Source organism: Lonchura striata, chromosome 2 (genome assembly GCF_050655825.1).
Source record: "Lonchura striata isolate lonStrDom1 chromosome 2, ASM5065582v1, whole genome shotgun sequence".
Lineage (NCBI taxonomy): Eukaryota > Metazoa > Chordata > Aves > Passeriformes > Estrildidae > Lonchura > Lonchura striata.
The window spans coordinates 41,178,583-41,205,227 of NC_140704.1; the positions used below are offsets into that span (position 1 = coordinate 41,178,583).

The following is a 26,645-nucleotide window of genomic DNA, read 5'->3' on the forward strand; positions in this document are numbered from 1 at the left end:
TTTTGTAACTGTATTTCTGGGAATTTTTAAGACACTGCACAAGCTTGCAATACATCAGTGTCGATATATTTAACTTGAGTTCAGGTAATAGCGAATGTATTCTTTCTCTGCTCTGTGGCTTTGACTAGCAGTTGAATAGGCAGCAGCTTTAGAGCTCACAGGAGCAGCCGACAGCGAGGAAGTAGTTCTGTCAGTACTGGCTGGGCATTCTGCTGCCCTGCCATTCAAGTGTGTGTCCTCATTTCATTGCCATTGTTTTACTTATTCCTTCCAAAGATCAGTGACACTAAAGTTGTATCAAAGGCATGAAAACCAACCTAAAGAACTTGCAAGCTCTAGTGCTTTGAAGCTCCCTGGCTGAAGAGGGGCTGTACAGTATTTCCATTTTCCTTGGCACCTGAGCCCTATTCCCTCAAGGCTTAGGTAGTGTTAAGGGTTATGCAGATGTTTGTGCTTAGTTTAAACCGCATACAGGAAGCTTTCTTTTAGCTCAACTTCTCCATTGTTATGCTATATTAATAAGCTCTTTTGAAGCTTGAGAAAGGTCTGATACACCCAAATAATAGTTGTGGGTGGGGAAAGTTATTTAGGAGCACGTTTGCAAAACATGAAAGATTGTTTCATGTAATCATTTACTTGTCTGCCTGTGCAGCCAGGTTTTACTCATTCCAGTGCTCAGAAAGAGGAAGCTGCACTCCCATTTTTTAAATTACAAGGTTTCAGTCATAGGTATTTATTTATAAGTGAACATATTTATTCTTAGATTCCTGTAGTCAAGCCATAAAATGTTGGTTAGCCACTATGCAAACATACAGCTATGCTCTGAATTTTGATCCTGTCCTAATTTTGTACACAGATTTTGCAGAGAAGTCCCCCATCCTTAGTCAGTGCTGGAATGCCTGATTTGATTCTGCTCATATCATCAGGCAAAATCAAAGGCAGTTCCAGGAGTGTCTTGCTTGAGACACACGTCAATGCCAGCAGCTCTTTGCTCTTGCTATCCCCTTTAATTCTCCTGTCGGGCAGCTTGGTCCCCTCCTAAGCTTAGAGTTCAGCCTTGACAGTCCTGACACTCAGTTCTCCCCCGATGTATGCTCATTCTTGCACTTTCCAAACGGTGAGTGGGACTTGCCTAGTGTCTTAAATACTGAAAATCAGCACAGACTTTGTCCCTGCTGCTTTAGGTGGGGTTGTGCAGCTGCATGCTTTTACCCCCTGCTTCTCTGCTTCCTCCAAGCGACCATGCCAAAGCGGATGTGTCACTTTGCAGCAGGGCTGCAGGATGATGCAGTGCTTAGGGGGAAGTGGCCAAATTGCTCAGCTTCTGCTTTGATTAATTTTTTTTTTTTACATTCTTTTTCAAGTAACATTTGCAACATTGACAGTTTTTTCCCTTCTGCACAGAAATTCCCCTGCACCACAAGCAGAGCTTTCTCTTGTGCAAAAAGAGGAAGAGCTGAAGGAAGCTGAGAACTCTACTGGAGAGTTCTCAGCTGTAGAGCAAAATAATACAGCCTGCAGCAGGGTGTGTTTCTCCTCAGTTAGAGCTGAACATGCACCCAGCTACCTCCAACTGCTTGGACTCAGGGGGAGCAATTTGAAAGACAACTAATACATCTTAGTGTTTTTGTCACTCCTTTTGAAAGATATTTGTATTTCAGATATCTGGTCTACATACTGCAGCTCTATGGCAAGGAAAAAGACTTAAAAGATCCTAAAGAAACATTTTCATCTTTGTAAAAAAGTATACCCTATGATATAGATGACATATTACTCATTTCCAAGAGCAGAGTCCAGACATGCACATGCTTTTCTGTGGTCAAGAAAAAACAACAGAAAACCAAAACCAGCAAAACAGATCCCCAAATGTTCAATAAAATTACTTTCTCTGATTGTTACAGGTCATAGTTTTGTCACATAGTTGTGACCTGCTTGCAGTCAAAACACCAAAACAGCCATCACACAATGCAGTCAGTTCTGCTCCACCAGGGTGTTTCCCAAGTTCTTAATAAAGCAGATTTTCTAGAAGCAAAGAATGCACAAGGGAATAAGCAATGCAAATCTATTTACTGACAGCGACATTTGACTTTCTAAATATATTCCTCCCGTAAGAGCCATACAAACATAGTGTTTTTTTCCCCTCTTCAATATATTTAAAAGCCAAAGAGTTGGCTTTAATCTGTGATGAACTTTTAGGTATTGTTTTGATTTAAAATTTAATAATTTTAAAATGTACTAACATTTTGTTGTCAAGAGAAACTACTGGAGAACAAGAATTTATGGTTTGCATATGTCTAGAAGGAGGGATTGCCTTAAGTTCTTTTACATAAATAAAGGAAATATATTTTTGTAGGTACTGCTAGTGCATGTCATTAACCTGTGCTAGGCTGGGAATGAAAGAGCTAGAAAGGCACTTCTTCCTTGAAACCCTGTGAGAGAGTCTAGGATTTAATTACTCGCATCTGGTTGATGAACCTTTCAAGCAGAGGAAGCACATCCTGGTTCAGGATATGAGCCTTTCTCCAAATAAAAAGAATATAGTTTTCAGATGTCCTATCACCTGCCTTTGAATAGCTGATGACTCCTGCTAATTGCCAGCTGGGTTTACAATGAAATAGTGATTACAAGTGAAATTGGAGGGTCAGAGGTACTGTTTGTTCCAATTGTAAACGTTTTACCCTTATCCGTTTTAGCATTGCTCACCTTTGTTTTGAAAGGCACAGAGTAGGGGAAACAGAGGCTTGTGGCTAATGTAGTTAGTGACAGCTTCCCTTCAGAGCTTATTAAACTTTTCCTTTCCATATTGACTTATTTGGCCTGATGCACAGAGCCTGAGTTAAAGACGTGGCTGTAAGCATCTGCCAGAGCATCATGCTGCAACAACAAGCCACTTGCTTAACTGTAGTTGCAGCTTCATTTGTTTCAGTCCATTCAGGTTAGGCTCCCAGGACTTCTTACAAACAATTCCCTCCCTCGTGTGAAGATGATACAGTACATTTTATCTGACTCAAAGGAAGAAAGAGACTGAGAGTGTAAATTGCCATGTATTCAATCAAATTAGTTTCAGATGTAAACTCTGGTCCTCCTTTAATCTCTTCTTGGATCAAAACTGTTCCCTTTTAAACTGGTTGTCTTTCCTAAGAAATACTGAACTAGGAGGTAGTTTTTAGAGGTAACAGGGCAGATTTTATCTGTAGGATAATAATCTGTACTCTTCCCAGAACATATCCCTATTCTAGAATAGGTCCCTGTTGTTCTACTCCCTATATGTTCCACCTAAGAATGTGTTGGTGTGTGCACTGCACCAGGTATGGAGTTTGGAGTGAACATCTTCTTTACAGCAGAAAACCAGTGTAAAGCCAGCAAGGAACTCACAGAGGAAGTTTTCCAATATATAAACCCATACAGAAGTACCTGGAGGGTGGTGGTGGTGACCATTCTGAGTCTGTTTACCCACAGGTTTTTCAATTAGTTCTAGCAGCACTCACATACATCAAAGTATGAGAATGAGTTCTGGGTTTTGGGTCTGTATGCAAGCATACATATTTGTGCCTAATTATTTTTGTACAGACTTCCTGAAGATGGCTTTGCAGGGATCCTACTAAAAATATACTGTATCTGGAGAAATAACTGGGCAAGTAGGAGTTCACAGGCTTCATTGTCTGTTTATTTATAGAAAAATTAATGTGTTCTAGTAATTAGTGGTTAAAGGAGCAGTTCTATCAAGAATACATTGACAGAGTAAATACAGGAGACTTTGGCTATTGTATTCAGGAAAGTGAAGATTTCATCTGTTATGTATTAAAAGCCTGAGAGAAGAACAATGCTACTGAATTACATTAGGTTCTTACTTGTTCAGTTCTGGCTTTTTATAAAGTAAGCAGACAGGGAAGTCCTGATAAGTATAGACCTACATACAAAACAATATTTTGAAGCAAGAAAGCAGTGACAATTTTTATTATTTGCTGTCAGAGGAGAAGATAATGTATTGCATTCTGGATAAAAATTACAATTATTGGCAGCCTTCTGCACATATCAAACTATGATATAACTTTATGCATGCCTTCCTTCTGTTCTTTACAGATGACCCTCATAAACCAGAGGAGAAAGATGAAATTTCCAAAGTCACAATCATAAGTCTTGTCCCATTACTGGTGATTTCTGTTGCTGTGATTGTTATCTTTTATGCCTACCGCACTCACAAGAAGAGGAAACTCAGCAAGACGTGGGAGAAGAATGTTAAGCCCAAGAAGCATAAGGACTGCAGTGATGTCTGTGCCATTATGTTAGATGACGACCGCTCAGACATCAGCTCCACGTGTGCCAACAACATCAACCACAACACAGAGCTGCTGCCCATTGAGTTGGACGTTGTTGTTGGCAAAGGAAGGTTTGCTGAAGTGTATAAAGCCAAATTGAAGCAAAACACATCAGAACAGTATGAAACTGTGGCAGTCAAGATTTTCTCCTATGAAGAATATGCTTCCTGGAAAACTGAGAAAGACATTTTTTCAGATGTAAACCTCAAGCATGAGAACATACTCCAGTTCTTGACAGCAGAGGAGCGTAAGACAGATCTTGGCAAACAGTATTGGTTGATCACTGCCTTCCATGCTAAAGGAAACTTGCAGGAATATCTCACACGGCACATTATCAGCTGGGAGGACCTCTGGAAACTTGGTGGGTCCTTGGCCCGAGGGATTGCCCATCTACACAGTGATCACACACCCTGTGGTCGTCCCAAAACACCAATTGTACACAGAGACCTAAAGAGTTCCAACATCCTGGTGAAAAATGATTTAACCTGCTGTCTCTGTGACTTTGGGTTATCCCTGAGGCTGGACCCTTCCTTGTCTGTGGATGACTTAGCTAACAGTGGGCAGGTAAGTTAGAAGGTTGACGTGGGGGCAGGTATTGTACCAGTTAGCCTGTCAGTTCCTGGGCTGAAAAGATGAAAAAACCTTAAGCTTCTATGGCAGCTTTGACTTAAACTCATTTAAAATTAATGTGAATGTGTTTCTAAATGAAGAGGCTCTAAACATTGCAGCAGCAATGAGATAAGTGCAATGTAAATTTTGTTATGATTGGAAATCTGCATGTGTGTGTGCTGCAACCATCCTCTCGCTTATACTAAACATGTATGAGCTTGTTTGTGGTGCTGCTGCAATGCACACACACACACACACAAATACAACAAGGATCTGCTTCGTGTTGTGAGGCTTTGACACACTTTTCATGCCTGATGGCATTACACTTCTGTGTGATTTGACATAACCCTGGTCTACCCCAGCATATGTGAAGTCAGTCTTGTGTCCTCAAAAGCTGTAAGCACAGAACTACGGATAGATAATAATTTTAACATTCAAAAAAAGAGACCTCTTTAATGAATGGTACATTATCCACATGTAAGCAAATACAAGGATGTCAAATAAAAATAATTGCCTTGTGATTTTTCAACTAAGGACCATGGATAATACTCATCTACTTGACAGGGATGTGTATGAATGTGTTGAAGACTACAAACATCTCTAAATATTTTCTCTTTTAATGAAAAATCCCATAGTATAAATTCAGACCATTTGTTAACTGAATTCCTAATAGTTTAATTATACACAAATTTATATGTGTATTTTTATATTTATATTTTTATACATAGGTCACTCAAAACTTGTCCACTTAAACTGACTTCTACCTCACAAGAAACTAATATTTTAGCTTAGAACATTTTCAGGGACAGATCTTCAGTCTGTAATGCTCTGTTGAGTTCACAGGAGTTCTACTGTTGTTCATCAAATGTAGATATGCCTTTGAAAGTCTCCTTATTTAAAAGCAACTGTCCTGATCTCATTTTTAGAAGATCTATTAACCAGAGCCAGGAGTGAGTGTTAATTAGTGGAGCCATATTTAAAATGCTACAAACACTACTCTCTTACATATAATTTCTCTCCAGCATGCCAGATCTTTTTAGAGTTCAATGAAGTTGTAGCAGATTGTTGGTCATAAGACTGGGCCCATTTGAAGCAAGACAAGGATTATGAAATTCATCACCCACAGACACTTTGCTTAAAGTGGACCCATATTGCAAGCAGATTTCTCTGGCATTGCTCAGAGCCACTTGGAAGCAGGAGGATAGTATTGATACTGCCACTTCCACAGTCCACACCAACACTGATGACGAAGTACAGGGCTGCCCAGATCAGGTTACAGCTTTGGAGCTGGAATCCTTGGGCACTGATGTTGGGTCTGTTTTATTTTGTTTAGCTTCAGTGAATCAGTTTGGGGGTGACCTAGCTGGTGTCATTCTTCTCTGTGACAAGGAGTATGAGTCAATTGATTTGACTCCAACCCCTGCCTTGTTCTTTTTGGGCACACAAGAGCAACCCACTTTAATTCCCCAGCATGCCAGCTTCAGTGCTGTAGCTTTTATTAAAGAAGTCTTGCACCAAGATTTTCCTTATGCATAATTTCTAAAATTTACCCTTTAATTCAAACCCTTTACACCAGGAGATTCAATTTTATAACTTGTATAATGGAGCTGACCCAATTTTTAATTCAATAAAAACTTGAGATTCTGATGAAATAAATAAGAGTGTAAGTATTTAACTGTTTTTCTGATCTGCCTTAGACACTGATATTGAAGGCAAGTTGTTGGGATTACAAAGCCATCTTCTTTCCAATCTACCCAACTACCTTCCATATCATGCAGATATAGCCATAATTGACTACAGTACCAGGCTGGAAACCACCCTTTTCCCTATAGAACCTTTGCAGTCCTTGAGTTTGGTCATCCATGATGGTTAATATTTGCAGACATTACTTAATGTGACCGTATAAATCTGGACCTTCTTGCCACTGTGTTCAGACATCTGGTAGGTGGCTGCAAGGCCAGCAGTTCTGTGCCTCAGCAGCATCAGCACCCTTGTAATAGATGGTTTCCTGTATCAGATAAAGAGAGATATATGCTGCCTCTCTGACTGATACACCTCAGGGCATGAAACATCTCTCAAAACAGCTTGAAAGAAATGTAAGATCTCCAGTAAAAAAATATTCAAATATCACAAAAATGAAGAGAGATGGTCCCTCACCAGAAGTCTTGGAAAATCAAGAACTGAAAGCAGACTGCTATTTGCAAAGAAGAAGCATATCCAGAGCCTAGAGGGGCAATCAGCTCAGAATTGCCAGAGTTTAGATACCTAAAAATGCCTTTGAGGCTCAGGAGTCACTTGTTTTCAAGATACAGAAAAAGTGTACCAAAAGACCTAATAATCTAAACTCAGATAAAAGGACATAAGCAGAATGGAATAAATGGTAAATTCTAAGCATGGATATAAGATTGGCTTGATAGCATTCTTCAAGTCAATTTTTGTCTGCACTTCCTTCTGTGCATTTTAGTTATAGGGCTTCTTCCTCCACTGTCCTGCAAAAGTGCAGAATCATTTTCATTGCTGCAAAGAGCATGTTAAATCCCAGACCAGAATAGAACTTTGTGGCAATGTAAGAGACCTGTGTTTAGGCATCATTAACTCCTTTTAAAATCTGCAAGGTTTGCAGGGGGTGGGCCATGTGCACAGACAACCTTCTTAAGCTTTGGATGGGATGTGCTTGGAGAAGAAATCGTATACTAGAGAGTTAGTGGTGGGCAGCAGCAACCTCTGCTTCAATGTTTCCATTTGTACATTTTATGTAGGGAAGGGAGCTGGTGCTCACCTTGGTGGTGTGAGACATGACTGTCCCAAGTTTCTTTTCAGTGTATAGCTGCTATTCACATGCTCTGCCTTAAATTCATCAGTGTCAATGGAGCAGGGAACTTAACTTTGTGACTGCTCACACTGAATATTTTTCCTGTCCTGTTTATAAAGGCTTTGATCCTACAACCATTTGGATATTTTTGACACAGAGATTTTCTGCTGTTGCAAGGTCCTATGACAAAGCTATGTTCTTGATCTTTCCTTCTTCTTATGATACTTTCCACTTTTTGTGGAACATCTTCCCATTTGCCCTGAGCCCGAGGTGATAAGACATGTTTACAGAAGCTTATAAAATAGGTGTCATAGGGCTCTCTCATGACTGTATGTTTCCTATGCGGCTGTCTGCAGTTTCAGGCCCAGTGACTGAAATTATCTTTTGCAGCCCTGCTTGCCTCTGGGCTCTGGAGTGATTGCTGTGGTGTAAACAGCTCGTTTAAGTCATACATCCCACTGCATCACCCACTTGTGTTTGTTCATCTCTGCTATTGACCAGTCTCCAACTTGAAGCTGTCTTTGCCTGATGAAAGACTTCTCTTTGCAGTTTTTCAAGGGGGAGACGTTATTTATACCCTGTGAAGAGTTTGTCATTTGAGAGCAACTGTTGAGTGATCCAAGAATTCTTCCTTAAATCCTTTCTTGTGATAAAAACAGACTTTTAAACTTCACCTTCTGTAATGCAAAATCATAATCTAGATCTCAGAAAAGCTGCTAAAGTCATTGCTTAAAATTGCTCAGTATGAATAAAGCTTATGAGAATGTTTTTTCAAAGGGGAAGATTTTTGGTTTCAATTCAAATGTGTGGTTCTGCATTCAGTATTTGTGTGTTTACTTTCTTCTCCCAAGCCTGCACTTACTCTCCTTTTAAGCCTACCATGAAAAGAAACAGCTAACACTGTAACATGCTGTGCAATATAATACAATGTGTTTCTTGCTCATCTGAAAGACACTTGGTCAGCAGCAATTGCTTCAGGCCCAAAGGTCAGAGTTTATCTGTGAATAGCCAAAGAGTGAGAAAATTTGTCAGCGTCAAAATTATTTGCTTAAGGAACTAAAAAGGGCTATTTTTTTTCCTCACCAAGAGAGGTGCAAGTTGGTAGTCAGGACAATGCCAGATTCCCCTGGCAGCAGAAAATATGGCCTGTGCCAAGTATAGCCTGAATTTTTGGATACATGTCAAATGGGACTGTTACTGTGAAAGTGGAAGTTAATTCACAGTGGCATTCAACACATGAATTGCAATTTCAGCTTGTGAGTTCTCCCCAATCTCTTCTCCTGTAGGTGGGCACAGCAAGATATATGGCCCCTGAGGTTTTGGAGTCCAGGATGAACCTGGAGAACATGGAGTCCTTCAAACAAACAGATGTGTACTCCATGGCTTTGGTCCTCTGGGAAATGACATCTCGCTGTAACGCTGTCGGAGGTAAGTGCCATCTGTTTTCTTCTCTCTAAAAGTATTTTGAGACAGACATGCTCTCATGGTTGTCTGGGGAGAGGGCAATTCTTTTTACTATCATAAGATTTTCTAGTGTATCTGGGTGCTGTAAATTAACAATCCTTCAGTAGTGTGAGATGCACAGGTGCATGAGCAGGCTTGAGCACCAAGCACTGAGCGCACAAGTAAATTGATCCTCAGTTGGTGCAAGGATAAGTTTGCTGTCAGGTAGGTCACTTCTAAAGATTATTAAAGTCTGGTTTCCCTATGACATCTTGGGTAGCCATGGACTGACTCAGTCTGGCTGATCTCATTCAAAATAATTGGAAACATAAGTCAATTTGAAATATTAAACTGAAGTGATAACTGCTTCCCATTTACTTTCATGGAATGTTAATCCTCAAACCTAGCAAGGGCCAGTTAAGTGTCACATTTGCTAATTGTTAATTTTCATAAGAGGCATCATAGTGGGATAGAAAGTATCCTAAAGTCACCAGCTGCTGCACATCATGCTTTGTGATTTTGCAAGAGATCATCCATATGAGAAATCAAGGCATGTTTGCTGTATAAAGTGTAGTACCAAAATAAAAATTATTGGAACTGACTGTCAGAACAGCTCCAGGAAAAGCTGCTATGCTTGTTGATATTCAGAGTTTTTTCTGAAACAAAACTCTCAATTTCTGCTTTGCCTAAAGTTGACCTGTAATTCCCAGTGTGCAGCACTGGTATGTGCTAGAAATCAGAAAAGTTGCTGTTGGGATATCTACAACACATATTGCCACGTTTGAAGTTTTCCACCTTACTTCAGGAACTAAAATAAGACAAAGTTGCATATGAAATTCTTTAGCTGCCTGGAATTGTCTAAGAGTCATTCTAAAAAATGTTGCTGCACAATTCAGGGCTCACACAGGCAGTCTAAGGAGTGGGGCTGTAAAAGGTAACACTAATGTGGATACTACAGTAGATATGCAACTGTGATTTGATTTGTTATCCTTCTTCCAAAACCACAGAGGCTCCCTTGTCGTTGAACTTGGCACAGTTCCACCTTGAGGGGCTGGCACAGAAGCAGAGACAGGAGAGTCTTGCAGGCTAGAGAACTGTGCTGTGAGGAACATAGTGTACAGGAGGGAAACCAATGTCCCAGGGGAAGATGTGCATAGCTGCTCCTTGTTTCTCTACCAGCATCTGTGTGATACCACAAGGGAGGTCTCCAAAGCCACACTGCACAGTGACTGTGTGGCTGCACCACGATGTCCTTGTGCAGGAGGGAGGAATTTTCATCCATCTCAGTCTCCTGCTCTGTCTGACCAGCATTTAGTCTTGCTGGGTGGGCTGTATTGTGGGCATTGATTTACCCCTGTTTGCACCCTGCCAGGAAAGCTACAAAGTGAGTATGTGTGCTGAGTGTGCTAGCATAAAAGCATGAAAAGAGCACCAAATTCTTTTCTAGTCAAACATTTAAGGGTAAAACATTTGGTGCTTCAGGACCTGAACCACAGTCTGATATATTCCAAGGAAAACCTATCCATATCTAATGGATCATGGTCATGCCTGTTTCTAAGTGCATTGGCACAACCTCAGCCTTTCATTAGCACTTTTGTAAATGTGGCAGAGGATATTTAGAACCTGAAAAAAAGGAACTTTGCCCTGTCTCATGATCTGTCTCTGTTTCTTGCATTTAGGAACTCACCTGATTAGTATAAATAGGAGCTGTTCACTGTGGAGGCTTTCATCTTTGATGATGCCCGAGTCCCTTCCTGTTCAGATTTGCTGAGTATGGCAAAATGAAGATTGCAGCAAAAGCAAACCTTATTGCTGCTGCTCTCAAAAGGCAACTGCTAAAAGAGGATATAAAGGGAGTTTCATAAGGAAGGAAAATCACCAGCAAGTTTAGCAAGAAGAGATTGACCCATTTTAACCTTGAGAAGAGCTGAAGTCATTTCAGTAAAGGGAAATATTTCTCTTGCCCAGCATCCTCTTTCAAGGGATGATTAACCCCCACCCACATCCTGATATTCCTTATTGATTTCATCCCTCAGTCATTCTCATCTCCAGAATAACATTTCTTGAATTTTATTTCCCTATTTCAGTCATCTTTTCTGAGGTGAAGTCCCCAGCAAAACTCCAGGAGTACTAGGGCAGATCTGTAGGGGTTGGAAGTTGTGCTTAGCATCTCTGGCTAAAGCAGTTGAACACAACTCCCAGGATGTAGGTCCCTTAACTTGTCACTGGTACTGAGCTGCAACAGCAGTGCACCATTACTCTCATTTCCTTCTCAGATTTTCCCCTGGTTCAAGCAGTCTGGTTATCTTTGCAGCCAGTTGGTGAAATACCCTTACAGTGATTCATGAGTACAGCTCCCCCTCTGCTTTCTTTCTCCATCTGTCACTTGTGAGACTCCCTCCTCTCCTTGCAGCCTTCCTGAGGAGCTGCCTCTGCTCACGCAAAGCCCTCTTTTACTCCTAGACTGTTTGGCAATGAGAAAAATGTCTTTGCATGTGAGGCAGAGTAGGCTGACCTGATTGCAGACAGCCTTTTCAAAGGAGCCTAAAAGATCTAGGCTCTGTCTTTGCAGGGCAGGCTTGGCTGTGGTGTCAGCTCAGGGCAGTTTTGAGGGCAAGTCTTAGCCAAGACAACAGCATTAATAACTTTATTTAGGGAGGCAAGCATGCAAGGAAGGGGGCTAATTGCCATTCAGCCACAGAGAGGTACAGGGACTTACTTCTTTTTCAAAGGAAGCTCTCAGGATTCATTTGTCAGTGTGCAGGTGTTCAGTGAGTGTGGGAGGTGATGCAGGCAGGCCCTTTCACTGCAGATGCTTTGTCAAATGCAGCCTCCACGCTATGCCAGGCCTCTTCAGTCAGCAGACATTTAAATAGAAATACCTAGCAGCATAACCCATACTGTGAAGCTGCTGTAGTAAATAAGCAGGTGGGGATCAGCTTTTGTGAAAGGCCACGCTGTTCATTGTTACTTTGTTGTGCTAAATATGGAAAAGCAGAAATGGGGCACAAGGGAAAGGTAGACAGAGGCAAAGATCGAGGTTGACTGATTTTTCACCAGAGTATAATTTAAGAGGCATATTTAGAAACTCAACAATACTACTTTGGGGAGATCTTCAACTGTTCCACACTGCTGTTAACTTGGTATTTCGTTCAGTACAACAGCTGTGCACCAGATGCTGCACGTTGCAAGAAATATAATTTTCATCTCAACCACTTGTTTCAGAGTGACACAGCTTTGGTGACTGAGACAAGTGTAATTTCTCTGACAGCCTCCTAGAAAGAAAAGAAAACCATCTGGTTTGAATCGCAACCACTATGGGTGAGGGACTGTAGGGGTTGGCAGGGGAGAAGGAGGGGAAACAGAACTTTTGGATACATGGGTTTGGTGAAGAGGAAGAAGAGAAACCCCTCAGAAAATGACAATGTTGCTCAAGTAGTATCGTACTGCCTGGAGTGGTGGCTGGCTTCAGTATAATAGCCGAGCTTTTTTAAAATGGCAGCCTTGCTTTACTAGAGCTGTGTTTCATGTGAATAAAATCAGGAGTAATCTTATGTTTACTTGGAAAGAGTCAGCCAAGAGCCACAGTTTGGCAACTAAACATTTGTGCATCCTGTACCTCATGAAATGCTCGGCTTTGACCACACTGATGTGGAGCGGTGACGTTTCTGGCAGCAGGGAGCAGATGGCCTGTGCAGCAGGACTGTGCCTGGGCAGAGGGTTTTGGGGTGGCTGCAGCTGGGGGCTGATTTAAATTTCTCCTTCTGTGAAGCAGAGCCCAGTCAGGGCATGTCTGCACTGCACTGGCTTGTAGTGCATACAACCCTGGTTGATAGATCCGCACAGTGCAGCGTCACCCCATGACAGGCACCCATGTCCTGGAAATTCTCCAAGTGTCCCCACAGTGCTATAGGTAGCAAGTGGTGCTCTTCAACAAGCCCATGTGCAGTGGATAAGGTCACTGCACCACACCCCATGCTGAGCACTGATGTGCTCTGTGTTTGCTACTTTCCCACCTCAGGATTCACTGGGCAATTGACTGAGCAGCCCCTAAGCCGGCACTGAAGGCAGGGCTCATGCACTCCCCAAACCTATAGAAGGGTGACTGTGTCTTTGATCATCAGATGTGAAGTCACTTAAGAGATGTGTGTGCACAATGAGTTCACTCATCACAATGCATCCTTCCCTCAGCAGGGAAACCTAGAGAAATTTATGAAGTAAGCATTTGACAGCATCTTAAACTTGGCCATGAAACAGCTTTTGGGCCTCTGCTTTGGGCATTATTTTCCCTTTGTGCAACTAGTGCGAATTAGCAGATTCACTACCCAAATTCCTCTAGCATGAAGCAAGACACTATCTGAAGGACTCTACCTGTGTTTGCATGAGCTGTCACATTAGCTCCATCACTATTTGATTTATCCCTTCTTCCCCCTCATAAGCTCATAAAGGGGCATTTCAAAGGGACCCAGAAGTTCCCAAACACAAGCTCACTGCTGTGGACTGTGCCTCATCGTTGACTTCTGCTGGCCTTGCACCCCACTCCTGCTTTGATTCTGCATATAAAACATCATCCAGCATAAGAAGTAGTCCCACAGAAATCAGTAGGACAGATCACATAAGGGAGTGTCAACAAGGTTTGTGGTATGCTCTTCTGACCCAAAGAAAATTTCACTGCAGAAAGCTTAGAGTAGAAAAAGACCACAAGTGAGCCAAATTTTCCAAGCTTTCATCACACACAACAAATAGATTTGCAGTAATATCGCTGTTTGGAGTTAAAAATCCAATTCCAGCCTTTCTGAAAACTATAGCTAGGCAAATGTCAAAAGAAACTAGAGGTACAGCAGTTAGTAGTGCAAGTCAGCTCTCAACCATAAAGATTAAATGCTGGAGGTTAAAGTTGAAGGAAGTCTGCCATTTTTGAATGCTAAAGGTTCTGTGGTTTGTGGTTCCTGACATATTTATGGTATTTCATCCAGTTGTAATTTTTGGTGCCCAACTGGTCTAAAATCAGTGAAAAGAAACATATAAGGCATGAGAAATAGAATCAAGCATCTGTATACAGCCACACACAGGCATGTAGCCACAAACATCTTAACCTATCTCAAACTGACATCTGTTACAGCTACTGCAGCAGGTAAACATGATCCATGAATAATACCAGTTATTACTGCAAAATGCATCTGACATTTGAGATTCCACAGCATTAGGATGACTTACTGCATGAGGATTTAGTGGGCTTTTTTTTACTTTCCAAGGAAAAGAGAAGCATGATAATAAATAGCAAGGAAATGCCACATGCTTTTCAAATTGAGGGAAGGCATGACTGTATTGGTAGTAAGTCATTACAGTGAATTGGCATCTGGCCTAAATTTCTTTTTCTTTACCATAAACAAAAATAAAGCAACAACAAAAATTCCAAACCTGAAGAATCTATTCAAACTTTATATTTGGAAGACGAATGGTCATAACTTACAAACAATTTCTCAAATAGAAAAAATGTATTATGAACCTATCAATTCCCAGGAAAAGTTTTCCCTTCTCCCGCTTAAACCATCTCATTAACTTGAACAACCTTGAGACTAAATTAGAGAGGGAACAACAAGAGCACCAGATTCCCTCTGTTGGACATTGAGACTCTTCTGACTCCTCACCCTGCAAGATCGCAGAACCTTGGCTGGTGTCCATGAACACTACCTCAACTGAACCCTGACTGATGGTGCAGGAAATGGCCATCAAGGTCATGTGATTTAAATTCTCTTGGTGAACTTTAATATTTTGTTAGCTTTGAACATATAGGTATGTGCAGTATAATCATTGTTCATCCGCTGCATGCTAACCCAGGTCTGACTAGAAACATGACAACTTCCCAATTAATTTCTATGGCTAAAGTCTTGTAAATTTACTTTGACTGAATCATCTCAGACTCAGATTAATGTGGGTGAAACTGGTTTGCATTCTTGTACAGGAAAGAAAGTCTGCTTTGGCCCTTGGGTCTTAGAAGATGGGAGTTTTGTTTCTGGACTATAGCCATTCTCCAGAGCATCTTGTGGAAAGTGGCCAGAAGCAAATGGCTATAGAGAAGGAAGAAGAGCTCTGCAGGAGGCATCTCTGGGGTGATCTGCTGCACTGTACACAGTTGTTTGCAGCTGAATCTAAATGCTGAGCATTTGAAGCACAAGGTTTAATATCCCTTCCAAAATGTTTGTTATTGTAACTTGGCTATTCTTTTTAAGCAGTAGCCTGATAAAGTCTTCATCCCATGGCCATCACATGCAAGTGAGATCTACAGCCTGACTTCAAAGCTTTGGAGAAAAATCCAAAGATAGCTGTCTTCAATATTACCTTGTTTTTATCATGAGACATGACAGGAGGATCTGACCTGTTTTATCTGATCATTAGTTATTTTCAGTAGCATATAATATGACCCCATCCTTACCTTTCTCTCCCAAAGTAAGCAAACCCAAGTGTTAGATATTCATCCCATTTTTTCTGGGCCTTTAATCTTTATTCACATTTCTAGTCACTTTTTAGCCCTTTGGAGTGAGCAACACTGGGCACTGCAGTTGAACTTGGTTGTATCATCATGCAGCAGTGATTTGTCTCTCTGTTCACACATCATCTGGGCATTCACATGCATTCTCCAGACTGCTTTGTAGATTATACTTCAGTTTTTCTTGCCCTCAATTAATTCCTAGAAATATGAGGCAGCAGAACAGACCAACTTCATAAATCTTTATCTGATAGCAGCAAGTCATTAGGCCTGTGAGTAAAGTCTCCATCTGTTCCCAAAGAAACCACAGCATTTTCTACACTGTGTCAGCATCTACTATAATATTTCCGCTCTCAGAGATTTCTTGAGTTTTCTCCAAAGGTCCCATATGTTTGCCTCTTCCTTTCTCTCTCCAAAGAAAAGCAAAGAAAATATGCAACATGCAAACAAAACCTAGAGTGGCAGCAGTCCCTTCAGAAAGCTGTGCCCCTGTATCACTGGCCAAAACAGATCCATTTTTAGAAAATCTAAAATAAGAGCAGACTACTACTTTCTACAAAAGAATGCAGCTTAGGAGTAAACAAGGGCAAATGTGTACTATTTCTCCTTAACTATATCTTTGCCCTTTCCAAGCAACTGTTTCATCATAGCAATCCACACCTTCACATCTACCATGACCTAGATAGATTTCAGTTTATATTTCACTTGATAAGTGTGTGTGGACTCCAGGAGAGCTAAGGGTGACCATCTGTTCAAAAGCTTGGCTCATGCAAAACTCACCTTAAACCTCCTGTGCGTTTTAGCTCAGCAGAGATTGAAAGGCTCACAAACCATTATAGATTACTCTGCTTCTTGGACTGTTGCTAATATTATTATGTACTAAAGGGTTTAAATGAGAATTGTTTTGTTGGCTCTGAAACAAAAGGGGAGGGAGTGAGTGTGCGTGAGAAACACATTTGAAACATTGAAAATGCCAACTGGCTTTGCTTTGTTTGGAGCTGGTCAAGCAGAACAGTGGCAGCGAGCAGCTAATCAGTAGCTCCTATTCCTCAGAGAACAGCCAGCTCCCTTTACTCTTGGCACTAGCACAGCCCAGCTAAATACCCTGTGTTTTCTTCTTTCCCAGAAGTGAAAGAGTACGAGCCCCCATTTGGCTCCAAAGTGCGAGAACACCCTTGTGTGGAAAGCATGAAGGACAATGTCCTGAGAGACAGAGGGCGACCTGAGATCCCCAGCTCCTGGCTTAACCATCAGGTAAGAGCACTACACGTAGGTAGTGGGAGCTGCACTGTACATTTAGCTACTGCCTGAAGCCTGAGCCTTACCTCAGTGCCCTGCCCAACAGGCTGCACCTCTCTTTGCATGGAGAGGTCAGTCACACATGAAGAAACCCCATCACAGGGTGGCACTGGTGCTGACATGGCTCAGACACCATAGTTCTCTGCACTGTGCCTGCCTCAATGCCCTGGTATTCCTGCTGCACACCAGTGTCATCTAAAAGCAATCAAACTAGAAACATTGGAAGCCTGAGATCCAAAAATCATCCAGAGAGCCACAGAATAGTTAGGGCATGCTGTGTGTAGGCTCTGAAAGAGCAAAGAAAACAACTTCACACATGGGCCTCTGTTGCAGGCAGAATGGGAGCTTCAGACAAAATTTATTAAAGAACCTCGTGTTGAGTCATGAGGTACAAAAAGGATCCCCTTGCTTTCTAAACTCCTTCTTAGAGAGCTGTCTAGGTGTGACTGGATTCAGTCTTAGCCCCAGATTTTGTCACCAGTTTATGTTTTAAGGATTATATAGATGCAATTGAACCATTATACAACTTTTTCCCACATGATTAAGCATGCCAAACCAGATATAAAAATATAAGTTATTTATTATGATAATGACTAGACAAAAAGGTCTTAATCAGAGTTATGTACTACACAGTATAGGATCTGTAACTTCTCATATAGTGTGCACTATGAAGCAACCATATTAAAGCAATTGAAGCAATCATATTAAAGCAACTGTACTAAAGGTAGCAAAACCAATTATTAACTTAAGATTGATGTCAGCCACCCATGTCAACAACCTTATGCAAATCTCTTCCACTCAGCCTCAAGGAGTAACCTTGAGGGCATGGGAGTAACCTTGAGGCATTGGACTCCTCAAGGGGAGGAATCTCTACGCTCACTCCAAGAAGGGTTATGTTAGAAGACACTGTTGTTAAAAAGTGGGACTTTATACTTCCACAGTATAAAATGATTGACTGTCAGTCAGATGTTTCCAGGCCAACTCAGTCAGTTCAGCAGCTTTAGATAAGTTATTAATAGCATCACTTTTTTGTTCCTTTGTTGGGCAGTTTACCAGGTCTACTACATCTTCATCTCACTATCAAGACGTTTAGATTTGAGTCAGGCCGGTTTCAGCATTATTCAACACCAAAAGCAGCATTACCCCCTTCTCCATTTATCACTGGTAGCTTTGCAAACAGGGCACTGTTCAATTTGTTTTACCCCATTTCCAGGGAGACCATCCTACTACAGAGGATCTTCAGCAGAGAAAGCAAATCTCAGTACTTTACCATGGAAACCAGTCATAGTTGTATCCCAGCTGTTGACAGATTTAAGGAAATATGAAATTAGTCTTCAGCAAACCAGTCTGGTTTTATTCAGGTTGTGCATTAGCAGACCGTTTCCCTTGCATATCACAAAACACTTTGTCAGATTCCTCCATTCACAAGCACTTCCTAGGCAATAGTAGATTTTTCAGTAGATGAAACTGAATGGAAACAAGCCAAACACATGCATTTCTTCACCTTTGCTCTCAGTAGTTTTATCAGTAGAGATAAAATGTGAATCATATCAGAGAAGTGAGACTTGGTCATTCCAATTCTCAATGAAATATGCTGAGTGGTCTTTAGTGACAAAAGGAAAGCATCACAAACATTTATAAAAGCCTAGGCAACCAAGACGATCATCTACTGTTTCCATCAGCAGAAATGTAGCACTCCCTTTTTAATTCCACTTGGGAAGGTAAAAATCAGTCAGACAGCTACTTAAAAAAGACCAAGTGAGTGACTAAAATCAATCATCTTTTCAAGCAAGAACACCTGCTACCTGATGACTGTGGCAGAGTGCAGCCCCTTCATGGATTTCAGAGACTTGCTCCTTACATACTCAGCTGTGAAGAGTAGGGTTATTGAGGAGGGGCTTTTCACGAGGGAAGAAAGTTGTATTTTGAGGGACACCTGGATATCTGATACTACCAGCACTAAAAGCCCTTCACAGCAAGGCTGTGTGGAGAGTTGCAGCTTGAGGCACTGGGGTAGAACTGTAGGATATACTGTGGATTTCATCACCTCTGGGTTTATAAAGCATGTAAAATGATCATGGATTTGGACCTAGATGTTCTGCATTTGACTTCAGAGATTTCTTCCCTATGTAAAACCCACCCCTCAATCTTCCCCCAGCACAGAGCACCCCACCAACTGGGAGGGCTATACACTTGTGCTTGTGTGTCACCAGAATGGGCACAGCTGGCCCCAGCGGGGCTCAGCTGAGTTTAAAGAAGGAGATGGATGCCTGATTGCACGCTTAGAGGACATTTAATGAAGGTGGATTTAATTCCCTTTGCCTTAATCCCTCCCTTCAGTGTTTCACATTGTGCTGTCTAAGATGCATGAGTTTCTGCAGGGCTGTGACAGTTTGCAGCAGCTGAGGATCTGCTTTGAACTCCATAGAAGTTGCTCGTACTGTAATGGCTCTTCCATATTCATTTCCTTCCTCTGCAGTTGTGTTTTTGTAATTAACTCATTATTCATCATGATAAAATTCTGGAATGGATTTACATATTACAATTACCCCCACACCCCCCTTAATGAGATTTGTTGCACTATTGATTTCAAGTTAATGTTTAATATTTAATTTAATTTACTGCTTGTAATTTCAATGCCAGCAGAAAACTAATGTTATTTGTATACAGACAGTAACATTCTGCTATTAACATTGACATCAGTCAACATCACCAATTAGGTAAATTATACAATTAATGCAGTGTTGTGAAACGTTATTTTTAAAAAAAGTTTAAGATAAATCCTACTTAATGGGCTTTTAGTGTCATAAAGCAAAACACAGTTTCCTGGCAAATACTTCATGTTTATAAAATTCATTACAGAGATTCAACTGATGCAACATTTGCATCAGAACTGAAATGAAGGTTAAACAAGCTACAACTGTCAGTGATGTGCTTAAATGTTTGTGGGACTGTGGCCCATATTTGCACATAGATTTAGGTAGTCTATAAGGAATTCATAAAGAGCTGATGTACAGCCCAATATTGCTGGCAATCAGAATTTTGTTTGAAAAACCCAAGCAGAATTCAGGCATGCAAAGGCATGGGTTGAGCAGGAGGTCATATTATCCAAGAATTTTGATCATATCTATTAAACAAAAAACCCTGCTTGATTCTATAGCACTAGTCTGAAGCATCGCTACTCTTGTTATAACATATCAGACCACATGCCCAGAAATGACAGGACCAACTAAAGTGCTGAAAATATTGTAGTAGGGTTTCCTTAAAACAAAAAGAAAACAATGCCCCCATGACAGAAGCAGCAGATCCCATAAAGAACCCCCAGGACACACATGAAATAACCCCCAAAATTCTGAGGGCACTGAAGCAGCTCTCTGAGAGAGGCTTTGCTGGCGGCTGGCCCCCTGACGGCTGCTCTCTGTGCTCCCTGCAGGGCATCCAGATGGTGTGTGAAACCCTCATTGAGTGCTGGGACCACGACCCCGAGGCCCGACTGACGGCGCAGTGCGTGGCCGAGCGCTTCAGCGAGCTCAAGCACCACGACCGGCTCTCAGGGAGGAGCTGCTCGGAGGAGAAGATTCCCGAAGACGGCTCCGTGACCACTGCGAAGTAGCGTGTGCCCAAGAGCTCCGGAACGGAGGGAAGGCGCTCCTAGACGTGTTCACCTTGGCAAAGGAAGAAGTCTTGATCAGTGCCTTGACTTGCTTCCTGGAGGACTGAGGCTGTCACTACTCCCTTTAGGCTCCAGCTCTGGACAGGGAGATGTATTCTGGGAATTAAAAGCTGGGGGAGTAGCAGTCATACCCTAGCACTGGCGGCCAGCATCATGTCGTAGGAGGAGCTATATATGGTAGCACTTCCTCAGGAAAAGGATTTGAAAATAGCCAATAACATTATGCACTTTATTAATGCCTGTATATAACTATGAAATTGCTATTTTTATATATATATATATATATATATATATACATATATATATATATAAAATGTGTGTGTATGTGTATATATATATATCTATCTATATATCTATAAACAGCCATGTCCTGGGAAAAGAAAAGTTATTAAAAAAAAGTGCTTCCAGGAAATTACCAGTGCATTAGAAATCCCACCACTTAGGGAAGGAGCCTGGGGAGACTGGTATAGCACCACACCAGCAATTGTGCACTAAGCATTCTGCCAAAAAATAGGAATAATATACAATAAGAAGATGATTTTCAAAGCATGTGCTGTGACCACCTGGCTGTCGTCCTGCTGTTCGCAGTTGCAGGAGCAGTCTCACAGCAGACAGGCCAAGTTGACTTTGCTGTTGCACTTGCATAGTCTTGTCTGCAGCACATTGTGGAAGGTTCAGAAATGCCTTTTCCCTCTCATCTTAACCCCAGAATCTTCAAAGTGTTCCAGAACAGGCATGTGAGGAGGTTTGGTCCTTCCCACATGTGCCCTTTGTTATCGAGTTCATTAGTGTTGTACGTTTATTGCTTTGAATTCATGCAGCTTGCAAACAGGTTGCAAAATATCAGCAGAATGAGTTTTCCCCTCCTCCCATCCCCACCACCAAACCACACAGATCAGGACAGGGCCAACAACAATACAAGCAGATGTTTTATATTTGCTGTGCATTCTGAGTGTGGGCAGTACTATTTTTTTCCCCTGTCTTTTACCTCGACTGTGTTGCTATAAGAACAAGGAATTTTTTCCCCTGTACAGTGTGTCTAATTGCTAGGCAAACCACAGTGTGACTGTTCTATGCTTTCTAAAGTAAGAGGCAACAGCTATTGCCTTTATTTTTGCAAAAATACCTTGGAGGTGAGGGAAAGCTCTATAGCAATAGGTTAATGGCATATCCTGCCCTCAGCAACACTGCCTCAGCAAGTCAGCAACCCACAGAATTAAAAAAAAAAAAACAAAAAAAAACCCAAAAAAAAAAAACAAAACAAAAAAAGACTTTTTCAAGAGGACCTTTCAGACTTTGCTTACATTCTTTCAGTTCCCCAAAATGCTTGAGACAGTTGACATCACATTGGGCCTATATACATGGCAGCAATGTGTTTAAGAAGTGCTAAAAATTTTGTCTTTAGGTGTTTTACAGTGATTTGTCCACTTTTCCTCATGGCATGTCAGCAGGCCTTGAAAGTTAGAAATTCAGCCAGCACAAACCAATCATGGACAGATGTATCTGGTGTGGTTTATTAAACAAATTTGACAGATAAACATCAATATTCCTCTCAAAAATGTTGCCATGCAAGTCAATAAGAATCATACTTATTCAAATAGCAGCTCAGATTTATGATGGCAGATATGTTATTTGAAATGGTTTTGTAACTGCCTTTTTTTATTTTTCTTTTTTTTATTTTTTTTTCTTTTTTCTTTTTTTTCTTTTTGTTGCATTTTAACCAGACTGCTCAGAAATGTTAAAACACAGTGGGACAAAACCTCCACATCTACAGTGGAACTTAGAGGATGCTATGGCATTTTTGTAGGGATGGAATGTTGTAAATTCACAAGGCCATAGGCAGAGGTGGGAGATGTGTGTGGGGAGTGAATCCAGGCAGGTAGAAGATCTCGGCCCATTTCTCTTCCGCCATCCACACAAAAGGTTAAGGAATGACAGCCAGTAGTTCCTGACAGTACTGGCGTTTTTATGGGGTTTTTTAACACTACATGTAAAGGAAAATTTTTATTCTTTTAAGGAATACTTCATCTGTACATCATGTATGAAATAGGAATGTGAGCAATATATACTCTTGTATATCAAAAGTTTCAAACACTTAACTTGCTTTGTAAACTGTTTTGAGGGGTTTTTTATCTTGTTCTGTTTTGTATAATTCAAATGTTTATTGGAGCAAATAAAATAACACCAACTCAAATTAATCTCTGGATGATCCAAGATAGGGTTCCTAAAATGAACCCTATCCTAAAATTATTCAAGTCCATTTCTTCCAACCAAGGGCCTGAATGTCACTCTCAGTCTGTCCAGTATGCATGTGTCCTGCTTTGTTAATGACTGCTTCCCCTAGTGTCCACCCTGCCCTTCAGCAGAACAGCACTAGCAGATGGCCAAGCTTGCTGGCCCCTTAGCCCCTGCACTGTTATACCTTCACTAGTCTCAAAGGAAGGGAGGGAGAAAGGGTTTACAGCTGGTGATTTGCTACTTCTGGATTGCTCAGGTCTCAGTGTGTATGTGACTCTTACAGACAAGGTTTAGTCATGGACTTGGCAGTTTTGGGTTAGCAGTTGGATTCCTCCATGATCTTAAAGGTCTTTCCAGCCTGATGGATTCTATGGTTCTATGATAAGGCTGTAGTTAGACCTCAGTCATTTTGGTGCTGATATTAAGTGAGCCAGAAGACAGCCCACTAAATCTGTGTCATTGAGAAGTGCATGATTAATGTGCTTGTGCCTTACAGCTACTGCTCTCCACAAAGAGCTTTCACCTTTTTAAGGTGATACCCCTCCCATGTAAGGCATGCAGAACACAGATGAAAAAAAAAAAAAAAAAAAGAGCAAGATACCTCCCACTGCCCTCTTCAAATTGTCTTGAATGTTACTTGCATTGAATCTAAGCCTTTGCACAGGGTGCCATCCACCAGTGCCTGATACTGGCATCTGAGATGCTCCAGACCTCATCATTTTTTTCACAGATTGTATGTTTGTGCCAAAACCTCCATTGGCCTTCATACTTGCCTGCACTGAATAACTCCTTTTGAACCTTCAAGTGTGGATACCTCAAAGGGGCACCTACATGTCTTCATTCATGGGTCAAGCAAAATCACAGAATAACTGAGGGCAGAATAACAGGGGCATCCAAGTCTGTTCTGTGCTTTTTTGTCATCTGGTCCAGAGTCACGTCCAAAACAGGCACTTTAAATCAGGTTGCTCAAGGCCTTGTGGAATTTTGAGCACGTCAGCGATTTCACAGCATATCAGTGATTTCATTCTCTCTGGGCACGCAGTGCTCTAAACAGAGCAGCACACACGGGCAGTGCAAAAGGCAGTGGCCACATCTAGTCTAAAATTGGAAAAATGAGGGCTTTGTGAAGGAGGCCTTGCCTAGGTGCCCCTCAAGCAGACAGGCACAGGTCAGCAGCTCCTCCTTCAAGGCAGCTGCCCTCTGCCAAGTACAAGAACAGCTCTCAGCTTCCCAACAAGCAAGCAAAGACTCACTGCCCACAGCCCTGTGGTTTCCAGCAGTGCCCTGCTGAGTCTTGGCAAGCCAAGCATCCCTGTGGCTGGCCCTTGCGTGTGCCAGTGCACTGGAGGCAGTGTGGCCACCGCTCAGCAGTCCCCACCACTGGCCACGTATTGGCAAAGATCTTCAGGCCCCAACATCCTGTTTATGCTGGCTCAAAGTCTGAGTCCTTTTGGCATAACACAGCAAGCAAGTGCTGCAAATGTGTTTTAAAAATGTAGCAGGCAAATTCCGCAGATCTTTTAGTCTTGAAGTACATGATATCTTGAAATAAAGTACTCTATATACTTCTAATTTTTTTTTTCAGTTAAGACTTTTGCCCACCTTTCTTATCCTAAGTATTGTATTGTACATCCTACTGTGAGCAGCTCTTAATTAGCATGTCAGTCAGCATTTTATCACCAGGGTGCCCAGCAAGGAGGCTCCAGCTCTGCTGTGCAGAAAGCAGTCCTTGGCTTTACTGCTGATCTTTGCAGTGGTCTGTACTGGATAAGGAAGTTTCCCAGAGCAGCCTGACTCTGTGTCACCAGTTCACATAATTTCCAGCACAGTGGGAATTTCACCGTGCTCTAGGATATTCCAAATTGCTACTGGAATAGGCATGAATGATAAAAAAAGGAAAAAATCATGACCCAGCTCCTGAGGAGAAAAAAAAAAAAAAAAAAAGAAATAGAATAGCATTAAGACATTGTTATTCTGAATGCACCTGGAAACAAACTGGGCCACATGTAGAGCACCTGCAATATTGTCCTCTTGTCAAGCCAGCTGTACTGGGGCCCAAGGGCTTCCTTTGCTTCCAGAAGAACATTGGTTAATTTATTTCCCAGTCTTTAGTTCTTTCTCTCTCTCTCCTGCTTGCCTTTTTTTTTTTTTTTTTTTTTTTCCTGGCAGTATGCTTTTAATAAAATGCTGCCCATGGCAATTTTTCCCTCTGGCCACAAAGATGGAGTGATTTCAGTTCCAGACTGTCTGCCTGTTCCTGAATGCAGTTTGGCTGCCTTTGTGCTGCTTATTACTTGGCAAACACTCCTGCAAGTCGGTGCACACCATGTGCGTGTTGAGAAGGCTCTTGCTGTGGGGGCGATGGCAAACATTTGAGTCTCAGCCTGGGTCAACATAAATGATGCACCTCATTGCAGGATTTTGGTGCTTGGTTATTCTTTTTCTTTCAGACACCTGTGTCCTGCTGGGTAACATTTCCCAGCACAGCCCACAAGACTCAGTTGGCCTGAGCCCTGCCCCAGCCTGGTCATCTGGACCCCGTTTCCTCTCCATGCCTTGACCTGCTGCTCTCACTTGTTTTTGACCTCTGCATGCTGAATGGCATTGCTCATGGGCAGAAAGCTCAAGACAGGCGGTTTGTTAAAATAAAGCCAAATTGTGAGGCTCTTGAGAGAACCAAGCCCAGAAAATAGATTTTAAATTCTTGACTAATCAATGCTTTGAGCACAATCTAATCACTTCATGAAGAGGCAAAGGCAAAAGGCAGCTCATAAATTATCTGTTGTGAATTATTTGCTCAGCTGTAATGCTGGTAAAACAATCTCTTCAGACAGTTTCATTTAGGTAGCTAAACTCTTAAAAACATTAGATAGTCACCTGATCAAGTTTGGCATGATTAAACCCTCACTGCTGAATGTCTCTCTTGCAAAGACGTTGCCATGTGAAACCAGGGAGAGCAAAGATCCCTGGCATTTCTTCTGACCCTGTCCTGTGTCACAGGGGAGAGCACTCACAACTGAAAATGCTTCTTCTCTTTCTCCTCTGCTGCAGCAAAGATTGTCTGTAGAAGAAGAAATAAAAAGCAATTCACCTTACTCTTTGTTGCCTCATCCATGGCTTCAAACCCAGGCTGCCAGCAGCCCCTCCCAACCACTCCTCCAGCACCTTCAGATGTCCAGCAAGGGCTGCACAGTGACCTCCCTCTGCTTCCACTTTTAGATCAGGGTGCTGGTCTTTCTCTCACGAAAACTCCCCTCCCTGCTTGTATCTCAGAAAAAAAACCTGCAGCAGACATTGCACGACCTCCCAAAGGACACCTCACCATTGTTTCTGATCAATCTGGAGCTGTGCCCTTCCTCCTTGCACCCCTCTATGCCTCAGCCTCATCTTTACCGCAGCAGAGACTGCCCTGCCCAGGGCAGTCCTCCAGAAACAGCCCCTGAGCAAGCAACCCCACTGCATCCCCCTGTTTAACACACTGCCCCTGGCTCCCTTAGGGCAGGAGCCATACAGAGGAAGCAAAGCCCAAGAGAACCACACATCAGATGTGTATCTAACGGGCTTGCACAGACATAGTGATGAGGTTTCTAGCCAGGTTTGCTGTCTTTCTGCTCCCATGAGTGGTTTCATGAGGCTCCCTGGACCACAATTGTCTTCTTCTCTTTCTGAAGGATCAGACAACCACATAATCTGCTCCTGGTATCCCAGTCTGCTGAGATGAAGCTTTCATCAGTTTGTAATACACATGAGCAACTTGCATTA

At 41.9% G+C, this 26,645-nt stretch overlaps 1 protein-coding gene across 2 annotated transcripts in view; it reads left to right on the forward strand.

Annotated features, from left to right (window-relative positions):
- The window catches only part of TGFBR2 (transforming growth factor beta receptor 2), a 60,327-nt gene extending 37,488 nt beyond the window's left edge, over nt 1-22,839 (forward strand). For both annotated transcript variants that reach the window (XM_021525865.4, XM_085573235.1), the window contains 4 exons: nt 4,084-4,883; nt 9,027-9,168; nt 16,800-16,927; nt 20,406-22,839. In XM_021525865.4, the coding sequence (XP_021381540.1) occupies nt 4,084-4,883; nt 9,027-9,168; nt 16,800-16,927; nt 20,406-20,585 (1,250 nt within the window). In that variant the 3' untranslated portion in view covers nt 20,586-22,839. The remainder of the gene's footprint in view (nt 1-4,083; nt 4,884-9,026; nt 9,169-16,799; nt 16,928-20,405) is intronic.
- Nucleotides 22,840-26,645: the final 3,806 nt, after the last annotated feature.